General features: G+C 38.7%; 1 protein-coding gene across 13 annotated transcripts in view; it reads right to left on the bottom strand.

Moving 5' to 3' along the window:
- Nucleotides 1–12,786, bottom strand: part of RGS7 (regulator of G protein signaling 7) — a 425,240-nt gene that overhangs the window by 89,992 nt on the left and 322,462 nt on the right. For 11 of the 13 annotated variants that reach the window (XM_073216755.1, XM_073216753.1, XM_073216746.1 and 8 more), the window contains 2 exons: nt 10,288–10,394; nt 5,763–5,814 (listed from right to left, as the gene is read on the bottom strand). The exons of the other annotated variants lie outside the window; for them this stretch is intronic. In XM_073216755.1, coding sequence (XP_073072856.1) covers nt 5,763–5,814; nt 10,288–10,394 — 159 coding nt within the window. The remainder of the gene's footprint in view (nt 1–5,762; nt 5,815–10,287; nt 10,395–12,786) is intronic. 13 annotated transcript variants of the gene reach the window in all.

Raw genomic sequence — 12,786 nt, 5'->3', positions numbered from 1 at the left:
CCGCATACTGTGTTAATTGATGTTAATACGTTCTTTTTTTTTAAGAGAGCCAAAAAAAAATGTTCATGAATCCAGCAATAACTGAGATAGCAACCCTTATTTTCCTCTCTGTCTGCTCCGTTAACATAGTATATGTCAAACATAATGAAGAATATGTAAAAGAGTCCTTTGTTACAGACTAAGATTTTGCCAAACCTTAAAAGAAGAGAATTAGGGCTTCATGAAACTGAGACATCTGTGGGGGTGGGAAGAAAGAGGAAGGGGGAATTCTGACTGAGTAACCACTTATGATTGATGCTCTGCTGGGTAGAAATTGGGATTTGACCTAGTGATTCCATTTTACTGGTGAGAATACTGAAACTTAAAAAAAAACATGAAGTCATGGACCCAAGGTCACAGCTATTAAATGCTGAGCCAGGAAATTGAGCCATTTGATTCCCAAACTCACTCTTCCCGGTAGTCAGGGGGAAATGCTGGAGTGTAGAGTTCAAGTTCAGAGCTGATGCATGCTAGACAGAGCTAGAGGTCAGAGAGAGGTCACAATGTGGGTACACTGAAGTTTAAGGTTTGTTTGCAGCCCCTGCCTGTTCGCTCTGCTTGACTGTGAGCTGCTGTGTCCCGCGGTCATCTCTCTTACCCTTGCTCCTGCCATTGCGTGAGCACAATGTTCTGAACACCACTAGATGCTCAGGAAGTGTTTGTTGAAGAGTTGAAAAATCGGTTTTGTCAGATAAGAAATAAAATCCATCAGTGACCATGTCACTTGAGGCTTTGCATCTTGCACTTCTAATTTTCCAGGGTCCACCTGACACCTGGCATCATGCTGCTACCTGAACTGAGACACGGGCCTCAGTGGGGACATCCTCTGTATCCACGTTCACTACAGGGGCCTGAGGCAGAGAAATGCTGAACAGGGACCAGGATCTTCAACCAAGGGTCTACTAAGTTCACCCCAATGCTGTGTGGGGCACTCTGGACTATTCATTTTGGAAAGGCCCTGCATATCTGTTGCTTTGACAGGCCACCATGTTTCTCATTTAATGCCCTCTTGGGGTCCTGTACCAGCCTTTGGGTAAGATTTAATCTCCAAAGGGCACTTGGCAATGGCTAACTAGTGTCCTGGTGATTCCTTTCCAAGATAGTGCTCTTGACCTTGGGGTATTGCATCTGGTGGATTGAACTGAGAACTGGGAGGCATCTGGGCAGAGGAACTCTAGGTTCTCCCTATAAACTAAGCACAGAAGTTCTTCCCCAGCTGGCAAAATATGTCTAAAACAGAAGTATGCTTAAGAAGGCTTTATAAGCCTTGCCCTTTGCTTTGCCCTCCAGGTAATCAGCCTGAGGTATAGCTCTGGAACTTGACAAATAGCACAGTGATCTGGGAACACAATGTGTTATCACCATTGCTTTCATTATAACAGCTGGGAACTGGCCAAGGCTTTTCAAAGAAACCAGAAAGCAACAGCAGAAGACTGGGCAGCCTTAGAAAAATATGTCTTGGCTTAAAGAGAAACTTCTTTAACAAGAACCTGACACCTCACACTTAGCATCAAAGCATAGCCGAGCCCAGGTCAATCACAGAAAACTCAGCTTGCCCTAATGTGTTCCATAGCAACGATAGAATCGCCTGAGAAGAGTTGCAGCTATTCAAGATTGCTTTGCTAAGTAGGGACTCAGCCATCTTCCTACTTACCTAACTGTGTACTGTGTTCTAAGCTTGGCCAATAATGAGAGGTGTGACCTTGGCTTGGTTGAGTCCTGTCACTTTCTGGACCCAGGCTGCCTCATCTTCAGCTGAGACAGTTGAATTGGATGATCTGTCAGACGGCCTCCAGTTCTGACATTCGCTGGCCGGAGGGAGTCCTAGCTCCGCATTGACACTGATGTTCTGGGTTGGGGGAGAGTTTTAGTGCATCAACTGCAGCGCCAGCAGAAAATTCAGGACCTGGCCAGATTCCTCACTTTTACTTTCTTACTTCACTTTCCCCAGGGTTCTCAGGGGGCCTTTGTCTAGCATGATTTAAAATAATCTAAATCTCCCTTCTGTTAAGAGAATGTAGGAACAAAATACTCAAGTCCCCCACCCCCATGAAATCAGATATGCAAAATCTCCCTTTAAGCAGGTTTTAACTGAAGGAAATTTTTTTGGCAAATCACTTGGACTCAGAAGTCGTTTTGTTGTTGTTTCAGCGATACGCATCAAAAGCTTCTGTCGCCCAAAGGGAGAACCATGTGGTATAGAATATTCACCCCCCAGATGTAAAGGTTCTGTCTCTAACTTCCCAGATTGAGAAAATTTCAAAGTAAGACCAAAACCTAAATGTGCAATGGTCTGTTTTCCCTCATCACTCAATATCAAAACAATGAAAAAAATCATGTGTCTCTTGCTGATGTGTTACTAACCAGGACTGTCTTTTCAGCTTTAATTGCTAGACCATAAAAATGGAGTCTTCATGGAATAGTATTGCTAATTCATAAACTTCATGCCTATGACTATTTATTTAGATTACGAACGATCTAAATTTAAATTAAAAAAAAATTTCCCTTCTGTTCTTTGATCTTCAAAAAGTCTATATAAGGAGTCAGATGGTTTTTGTTTTAATCACAGTCACCATGGTTAGCTGTTTTTCTTTAGTAAAACTTTTAAATGAAGTAAATGCTCTTCCTGTAGTTATTAAGCTTGAACGTAATGGGGAGTGGTGCTTGTACACTGACACTGGGTCCTCTCTGCCTGTCAGCTTCATCCCCACCAGGTAAACAAAGGCTCCACCTAAGTCAGAATATTTCCATCCGTATCCAGGTCCCCAGATAGCTCCCCTTCACAAGGAACCCCCACAGTTACACTTCTCTAAGCACTTCCATTGTGTTGTCACTTGGAGAGATGCACTTCACAAGGAAGCCAGAAGGCATACTTGGTTTATAAGGAATTGGTACTGGGAGAGCTGGTTAATCCAAACCACCCCCTAAATCAATGATTCTCAAAGTGAAGCCCCCAGTCCACTACACTGAAGGGCTGAAAAATGCCCCAAGGGGGCACATGTAGCTTCAGTTTCCAATGGGAAACACCAGGCAAAAGGTCACACTAAAATCTGGAATGCATAAATGGAAATGAGGCTGTTAATAGAACTGATGAGGCCTCCCATTCAGACTTCAATAAGAAGTCTGACTGCCACGTGACACTTGGCAATGTTCTAAAGTTTTGAAAGCTTATGTCCATGGATAATTGGGATTCAGTCGTTTTCCAGGAGTGAAATTTATTATTACTGCATCCTCGATGCTGCTCTGAGTTGGTCATGATTATTTAACCTACTTTAAGCAATAAACTCCTGTCTGCCCCACATTGTTTTAGAGAAGACAGCCCAATGCTTTCGGCCTTACGGTCCATCTACACTACGACATCACTCTCCTCTTTATAAGTAAAGGCCAGTAGGAAATTCAAAGTTGGATCATTTCAATTGCTGCTATGATTTTTATTTGCATCTAAAAAGAAAAATCATGGAAGAGGCAGTACGAGAGCCTGCAGGGGGGCTGTAGTGTCTGAGGTCATTATCAACTCACTTCTTCTTGTTTATTTTTTTCATCACCTCTTCTTGAATAAACATTTTGTTCTTCCCTTATCTGTAATCCAAGCAAGCTAGGTATAAACAGGTGTATGTTTATTTGGGGTGGTGGGGGGAACCAAACATAAAAATTAGAGACTATGTCTATAGTTAGTTAGCAAATTGCAGGCACTCCAGGTTTAGGGAGAAAATTTAGAAGATGACCCCCCTCTGAAATGGACACCAATAAGAGTTCATGTGAAACTGAATGATATCAATCATTTCAAGGTGACCAACTTCGAGGGATATTATGTAAATGACTTGCTGTGTGGAACAAGCCATTTCCTCAGGTTTATTACTAAAACATCAGTCCATGGTGAAATGAAACATTAACTGTAAGTGTGAATACTAAGATATTCATGAAGAACACAAAAGATGGATAGAGAAAACACTGAGAATAAGAATTTGCTTTTCTACAAGGAACAGTGGCAATGCATCTGTCAGGCATTAATCGTGATGAGCACAAGACAATGTTGATTTATTGAGTATGAGGAGCAATACCAGTTCCCTTAGACATATATTGATTTAATTATTCCAACAGCTTTAGAAAGTCAATATTATTCTTTCTGCTTGAAAAGTGAGCAGACTGAGGCTCAGAGATGTTACATGCCCCTCCCAAAGTATGTGGCTGTGGTAGTATTCATGGTCAGGTCTTTCTGCTCCAGCATCATAGTCCTTCTTCATGAGCTCCTTCTTAGCTGCCCAAGATTAATTCCACTAGAGTTTCATACTCTGTAGTGAGACAGTCCTACCAGATTGGACAAAATGCTTCATAAAGTTCTCCAACTCAGACCAGGAGTTAAGCAATTGTTTTGTTTTAAGTAACTTCTTTTTCCAAGATCCTCAGTTTTGAAGAATGTGTGCTCTGGATGAAGAAATCATCATTCCCACTACTAGGAAAGAATGATCTGTCTCTCTATTAATTTATAAGCATTCTAGTTTTCAAACTGTTCTAGTTATGTTATATTTCATTGGTTATGTTAGTTTGAACCATCAGTTTGAACCTTTGATTGGCACCTGACCACTTCTGGATTAAACTTTTAAATTTAAGTTTCTGAAATGACAAACATGAGGAATAGCTCTATTGATTTTCCACGGATTGTCCTATGGTTTTCTAACAAAGGTGTCTCTCCAGGAGCAAAGCCCGATTGTGGGAAGTGTCTCACTGCGCTTGCATGTGCTGGCCCTCTGCTTCAAATGCCTTCTCTGCCTTGTCTCCTGACAAATCTTTCCTCCTCCTTTAAAATTAACTTGTGTGCTCAGTTCTTTTGAAATCACTCTGGAACCCCCCAAGTAAAGTTTACCTCTCATTCTTTTAAACTTCCATATGATGTTGCATACATCACCATTATATTCACTCAGCACTCTATGATAACTTTTTTGTACAATTCTCTTTTCTCATTTGGTTGAGTTACCCAACAGAAGTCAGAGCCACCTTCTTATGCCAGCACTTACTGTAGCATTTGCCATAGGAAGAAATCCTCAATAACTCTTGGTAGGAGTACCATTTAAACCCCATGCAATCTTGTCTTTGAAAACTATAGCCTTCAGGAAGATGTGAGGTGAGTACTTACGAGGGCCTGGTTCCTTGAAGAGCTTAACTAATATGGTTGTTGAACTGAATTCATTCTGAGTTCACTGAACTTGATTCATTACAGTTTAATTTCCTATTTTACTTTCCTTTGGCTTGCAATTGGCCTCTCCACATTTAACATAACCCTCTCTTATAGAATCATATGATGCCTCAAATCACAGCAAAGAAAATGGCACTCCATAAAGTCATGGGACTTAGTACAAGTCACACAGTCACATGGAAGATAGAAACTAGAACTCTGGCTCTCAGAGCCCCTTTGTTACTCTCCCTGGTAAACCAAGGTGCCATGGAAAAACAATAACCATTTAAGCTTGTTTATGGCTCTTCATCTATTCAGAAGAACACTTACTTTTCCTTATTAGTTTGCAGGGGACACTATACCATGGAAAAAGCTGCCAGCACTTGGTGACTTTCCAAACAAGGGTATTCATAAACTCAATCAATCTTAGAAATATCTGTCCCAAACTAAGAATTGTGTTTTTCTTTTCTCAATGATAAAGTGACAAAATGCAAGCATGCATTCATCCATACGTACTGGTTATCAGTAATAAATGAGACATTGCACTGACCATAGTCTGTGTTTTCCGGCTCCCAACAATTTGATGGCCAAAAATAGGGTGTCTGTGGATTGAAAAGGAGTAGAACCCAGGTTAGGCACACAAGGAAATGATAGAGTTCCTGGCTGATGAGCTGTGGTTATCTTCAGCAATTATCTAAAATAATTGGCCAATAATGTCTGTTCTGCAACCCACAGAATACCCAGAGAGGCACTGAAAGGCTTTTGCTTCTGCATTTACTTTGCTGAGCCATTGTTCTGCCTCCAAATATGTGCAGTACCAGCAGGTATTTAAAATGTCACACATTTGCTGCAATTTGCTGTCACCTGACATAAAGGTAGAATATCTGCATTATTCAAACAAAAAGTGTTAATCCACAAAAGCTGAAAGCGGAGTGGTGCATTCAGCAAGTGGCAGGATGAGATATGTTCAGATGTTAAGAGTGTTTCCTATGATTCATGCACTGCATCCTGGCCTCCAGCAGACCTACAGGTCCCACACCAACATCTTGGCCATCCTTTGCCTGGCTCCAGTAATCATATGAGGCAGCTCTCAACGGCATCCAACTAGATTAAAACAATTTTTCCCTCTCACTTTTAAAAATATTTCATCATAAAGATACTCATTGCTCTAAATTTTTAAACTGCACAAACCAGAAATCTTTTCAAATAAAATACTAATAATGTCATATTGATTGATTGATGTGTTAGCAAGAAACAGAAGTCTGTTCTATGAAATTCTACAAACTGATGAAATTGCATAGAAAATGTCTGGTCAGGAAAATCTTATTACTGTCATCAGCATTTATATTTTGTAATAGGGCTTTTCCAGCCCTGCTAGCAGGGCATGCTTGGTTCTGGACCATGAGGGCTCTGGGTGGAACAGTGGCTGTAGATATCAGCCTGTGGCCTTAATTCTGTTTACTAGTCAATTATATCAACTATCAATGTGTAACGAGCATATTTGGGGTAATCTCTTATCACATGTTTGATAATTCAACTGTCTGGAAGTGAGATTCTCAAGGAGAGGAAAGGATAATTGAGAATAACGGTTTGAATCTCCAGGGGAGTCAAACTGTTCAAGATTTCCAGGGGATCTGATTTACACTCTACTCCTTCTTGGGAACTGCTACAGTTTAATAAAGAGGACTACTAGTGTTAGTTTTGTGCACAAGTGAACAAAATAACAACAAGAATTTAGGGTGAAAGTTGAAATTCTGTACAAAGAGGGAAATGGAGGCCTTTATACAGCCCCTATTCCTCACCCTCATCCCACTTGACTACTTGGGAGATGGAGCTTTGAAGGTAAAGTTGGGTCAGGATTCTGGGGGACCAAAAAAGAACAAAGTGTTAAAATCATGCTTTCCTGTGGGATGTTAGTTTTGCCATATTTCTCATAGAGTACATTATTTCCTTTGGGTTTTTCTTTATTTTGGGAGGGGTGTGTGTGTGTGTGTGTGTGTGTGTGTGTGCATGTGTGTGTGTGTGCACACGCATTCGTGCACATATCTATTTATCTAACTTTTAAACTATCCGAGTTACACTGGTCAGATATACATCTCTTATTAAATCACAAAGAAAGTTCTCAACTTCATTATTACAGTTTTGCTTTATTCTTCTATCATTTACTTTAGAGATAATTTCCTGACTGTAAAAATAAAAGAAGAAAGCTATTTTATCCTGTGGTATTATGTGGAAATGCCATAAAATCCAACATTCTTCACTAATATTGCAATATTTTTTTTTAGGAAAAATATTTTGATTTGTAGGAAAAGACAAAAGAATAACAGACCCTTATAGTTTGTTGGGATTAAAAAAATCTACTTTCACAGTTCAACTAGACTTTAGGACATTTTGGTGTATGAGTTTCTCTGCTTTTCCAAGTTGGTTCTTTTAGCTATGAGAAAACTGTCCCCAAACTGTCCAGCCATAGCTCATAACCTTTGGCACATTTGCTCATCTGATGGAAGTGATGGAAGGGAATGGAGAGCCATGTCAGCTCTCAATACCAATTAGCTAAAAGGAAAATTAGACAATTGCAAGTTTACATTAAACACAAAAATCACGTAATTAAAAATGTACTGAAAAATTGAGACAAATTTACATACTGCAGCATGCCAGTGAAACTCAATTAAGAGTTCTGTTTGTCTCAAACTTGTGCCCTGAAGCTTCTTTAGATTCCTAGTGATGGTTGGAATCTCAATCATTCACTGGAGGAATTGTAAACATGATATTGCAAGCTTCCCATTTAATGATTTTTAAAATCTTTCCAAGGAGTTGGATTTCAGTCCATGCTTGGGACCAACACAAAAATGGAAGGGAGCCCCTTGAACAATAATATATTTTCTATTATTATTGCTGTTCCAATATAGACTGATTAATACCTTGGTAGACATTGTAAGGGTTATTTAATTGTCCCTGATCTTTATGGGGTTTCTTCTGTTTTTCTTAAATCTTGGCTTTAAGATTCTATGATGATTAAATTTATAAATATGTCATATATAGGTTCTATTTCAACAGTGAATAAGTCACTGAACATTTAAGATTACCATCAATTAATATAATTTAAAAGACTATCTCTTATCAATCATCCATCTGTTATGCATCTAATCTGTCATTTATCTATCTCTCTAATCTTGCTAGGCACACTGAACTTGATTAACTTTCTGCCTATGCTGGGTAGCGATGTAATTCGTTTACTGCTTGTACCTGTTGTCTCGTTTTGTTCGAAAGCTCTTTAAAAATTCTCTCCTTTCCCCGTAATGCAGGGTGTTCTATTCCTAGCTTCATTCACCTTTGACCCCAGGGCATGACTAGGACATTTAAACCTTGTCTACGTACTAATTTCAGTCTGGGAATGAGAGCAGGGAGTTAAAGGTTGCAAATTATGTTAATTCAGTGCATCATCACTAACTTTGGGCTATATCTGGGCTAGTTTGTTTTAAGGAAAATTTTTGAATTAGGTAATTCTCAAGAGATAGACTATATTCAATGCTTTCCTTGTAGATGTGATCTTTTATACAGACACAATTTTACTTATAATATTGATTTTGAAGATGGATAGAAGTTGAAATTTTTATAACGTTTATAACAAAAACAAAAAAACCCTTTCATTCAGAATTTGCGAGAACTTTAGTAGGACTAAACTCTATATATAGTCTCTATATGAAAAGTTCTTACAAGAAAATAAGACTATATGGACAATATAATCCTGCAGTAGAAAAGTAACTCCTTTAAAAAAATCTAAAAACATTAGTAACATATAAACAAACAAATCACCAATAATCCCTACTTATTACAGTGTTACCCTTGGGGCCACAAGTTATGCTAACTTAACAGTAAATTGTTTTAAGCTACCATTATTCCAAATTTAACTACATAAAGGATGAAGCTCCATTACTTTAAAGTAATTTAGTTAATTTACATTGCTTGAGTAGTATCACAATTCCAGGAGATTGCTTTATTTCCTAGCTATGCAATGTAAAATCCTGTGGTTTCTTGCCTTGCATGGAGTCCTAAGGAAGTGGCAGTAAGAATGTGTAAAGAGGACAGTGATCTTTGAGAACAGTACTTTAAACTGTATTTTCTCTTTTTTCTCAGTTTCCCCAAGTGAGTTTTCAGGCACCCAGATTACTCTTCAGTCATTTACGTAGATACAGAACGTCTAACAACATTCAGAACAAGTGAGAAGAGTGCCCCAGTGTCTGCAAGTCAGGCAATGGGAAGAATAGTTCAACAACAACTAGAGCTAGACTTTGAACTATGGCATTATATGTGCCTAAATTTTATAGGCCAGAATCCACTAGCCAGTTATTATTGAACCATGATGTCTAATGAAATATAGAGTGCACTTTAGGTAAATCATTGTGCCCTCAAGATCAATTGCAAACTCAAGGACTGAAATTAGAGTCCATGACCTTTTCTTGAATGAATAACAGCATCTGTTTCATTTGAAAGTGACCTAGAAGGACTCTTGTCAGTTTACAAGTTATCTAAAGAGTACTCGTGTCCCAGATGGGTATACAGAGCAAAGCACTGTGCCCGACAGCTTTCACAGGCTTGTGGAAGGGTCTCAGATACCAACATGTAGAGGGATTACATAATCAGCTAAATTCTACTCTCACGTGTCACGCATTCCCATCAGAGTGTTCATGGACTGGGGGTGGTTCTGGATCACAGGCAGCGTCCAGAGGATAATGCATTTAGTTACATAGCTCAGCTTCTTTCCTAGCAGCTAATGTAACTTACAGATGAACTCTTCCATCTTCCTGGATTCCAATAAGTCACTCTCAAAAAATTTTCAAGCTTTTAATATAAAATATAAACTTCAATCATCATGCAATTTAGCTTTCACAAGTCATCTTAACTAAGTACACTCCATTTTTATCTTTTCATTGCTATTTATGTATTAATTTAACATTGACTGGTTTCTAGCTGCCCTAAGTCAAAGTAAAATTTGAAAAATTTCTGTAAAAACAATTAACAAACAAAATGAAGCCTTCTATTTTACTGTTAAAGAACATTTTCACTAAACTTACTTGAAACCGGTAAAAGGTGCCATCATCCTTCAGTGTGAGGACATGATCTGAGATTGGAAAGAAGTAGCCATGGGCAGCCATCAATGTTCCCAAGTGGAGCGCCTCCACTGTTGCACGAAAACAAACAAGCAAAAATACACGTAAAAGCTTTTTAAGAGAATTTACAGGAGTGTAGGATTTTATCCTTTTCCCTCTGGAGCACATTCTTGCATGAGAATTCTCAGCTTTCTAAAGATTCTGGTTTGGTACTTTCTCTTTCCACTTTTTTGCACAAGCACTAAGATGGTTCTGGTTCCTGGAAGTGACTATTCAGTGACAATCCTCACCCATAGGATGGCCAGCCCACGAGAACATACAGTTATCCAATGCTGAAACAGGAAGGTTCTCCTGAGGTCACAGAATCTGGCTCCTTCCTTTATAGAGGCAACATAATTTGCTAAATATGTTAATGTTCTTCCACAGTTCTATTTGGCATTTATAAAGCACTTTAAAGTCATTACATTGTTTCCACTTGCATCACTCCCTGGCCTTTATCACAGATATTTGACACTATCAGCAAGTTTTCTAATGACAGGAATCATTATGATAGAATGTTAACTGAGCACAGTAAGGCATCTGGAACCATTTGTGCTACACCAAGTGAGCCTACAGTCCTGTGATCCTCTGACAGCTCTAGATTTTACTACTTTATATACAGTGTTCTAGATATGGACTCTGTAGAGGTTTATTTAACAATGAAAATGTATTTTCCTACTATGCTGGGAGAAAGTTGGAACAAAATGCTGAAATACTTGTTACTCCTTCTATAGCAGCCAACAATTTCTTCCACCAAAAGGGTTATTAACAAGATTTGGTTAATGGTTATTTCTGTATTTCTGCAGCAACAAGATAAATTTGCTAATCTGAAGTCTACAAAATATGGAACCATGCAAAATAGTTATTTTAGCCCAACATAAGCATATATGTATACAGAAAATGACAAAAAGTTAGATTCGTTGATCTGTTCGTGTGTTTTTGTATTCTATTTATTTATAGACTTATTTGTTTCTTAGACAAGTAAATGGTTCTTTATCTCTAGGATTCTTAAGGCAATTTCAGGACTATGAGGATCTATCTCTATCTTCTGCTGTCAGTCATGGGAACTTTGACCCTACAGCCAGTGACTTAGTGACTGTGTCACTAAACTGCTTGCTATGGTCCAGCTAAGCATGAGAGCCTTCCACCTGACCTCCACCTCATGCCTATATTAGCTAATAATTAAATTGTTAAATTTGATCTGTGATGGGGAGCTACTGTGCCCCTTTTAATTGTCATCTAGCATCTTGCAAACATTTTAATTGGTAACGTCGTCCAGCTTCGGCCTCTTACTGCATTGTTCTTATCAATAATAAAGAAAACTGCCAGTCATCCTTTGTTATTTCCCTGGAAGGCTATTATTAAGTGTCCCAGTCTTCTCCACACTGCCAATTAAGTTCCTCCCTGCAAAGAATGTTCCTTTTCTAAAAAGGAGCAAATTTTTCACCAATTATATATATTTTTCATCATTTCTGCATCCTTTAAGTCCAAGGTCAAGACCCTCTCAAAGCCTGTGCTGCTTACAGCTAAATACCCACATATTCTGTGATTCCTGTTTAAATTTAGGAGCTAGTGTAATGTTGCGGGAAGAACCTCTGGAGACACCCACTAGCTTTCTGACACTTAAATTCTCTGTGCCTCGTCCATCTATTTAAAAGGTAATAAATCCACCATGCGGGGTTTGCATTAGGATCAAATAGGTGTATATATATATATATATACAGAAGAAGTTGAAATAGCACCCCATGCATAGTAGGGACTCCACAAGATGGAAGCTATTGTGCATCATTATTTGCACACTGAAAGGTTGTTATTCTTCTCAAAGCACTTTCAGGAAATCCACTGCTATAAATTTGCTTTCAACTAGGCTTAGTGAGAGAAGCTGGCAGACCCAAATAGCATCAACCATTTGTATCTTTTTCTTTGGTGTGGATTATTTATAAAATTAAAATGGTAAGAGAATCTGTGAGGCTTGCTGGCCCAAAACAATCAGCAGGTGCTTACAGCCTTGGTCATGTTTTGAGACTGCACGCTTCCGTCAGGTAGCCCTGGACAGAGCAATGTATTACATCTGTTCTAGGATTTCCAGCTTGGGTGGCCCACCTGTCTTATGATAGCCATCTTTATTTATTATTCTCCCAGTCTGTGACCTAGGAAAATATTACTGGCACGACTTTCTAGGAAGATAAATTAAGTTGTGGCACATGAGGAAGTTTGCAGGGTATAGATACAAGAAATGAAAACTTTTTTTATATATCAGAAAGATAAATAGTAAAGAGCTTTTGAACTCCAAGCATAGAAAAGAAGTGTGACTAAAATATAACAAAGAAACAACAAAAAAACAGTTGGGTTCTAAAGTGTTGATGGGCATTAGAGAAACATGGTAAAAGTAAATAGAGAAGCTGCAAAAAAGAAAATCAGAAG

This window comes from Manis javanica, chromosome 11, assembly GCF_040802235.1.
Source record: "Manis javanica isolate MJ-LG chromosome 11, MJ_LKY, whole genome shotgun sequence".
NCBI lineage: Eukaryota > Metazoa > Chordata > Mammalia > Pholidota > Manidae > Manis > Manis javanica.
This window is presented reverse-complemented; position numbering and strand designations above follow the sequence as displayed.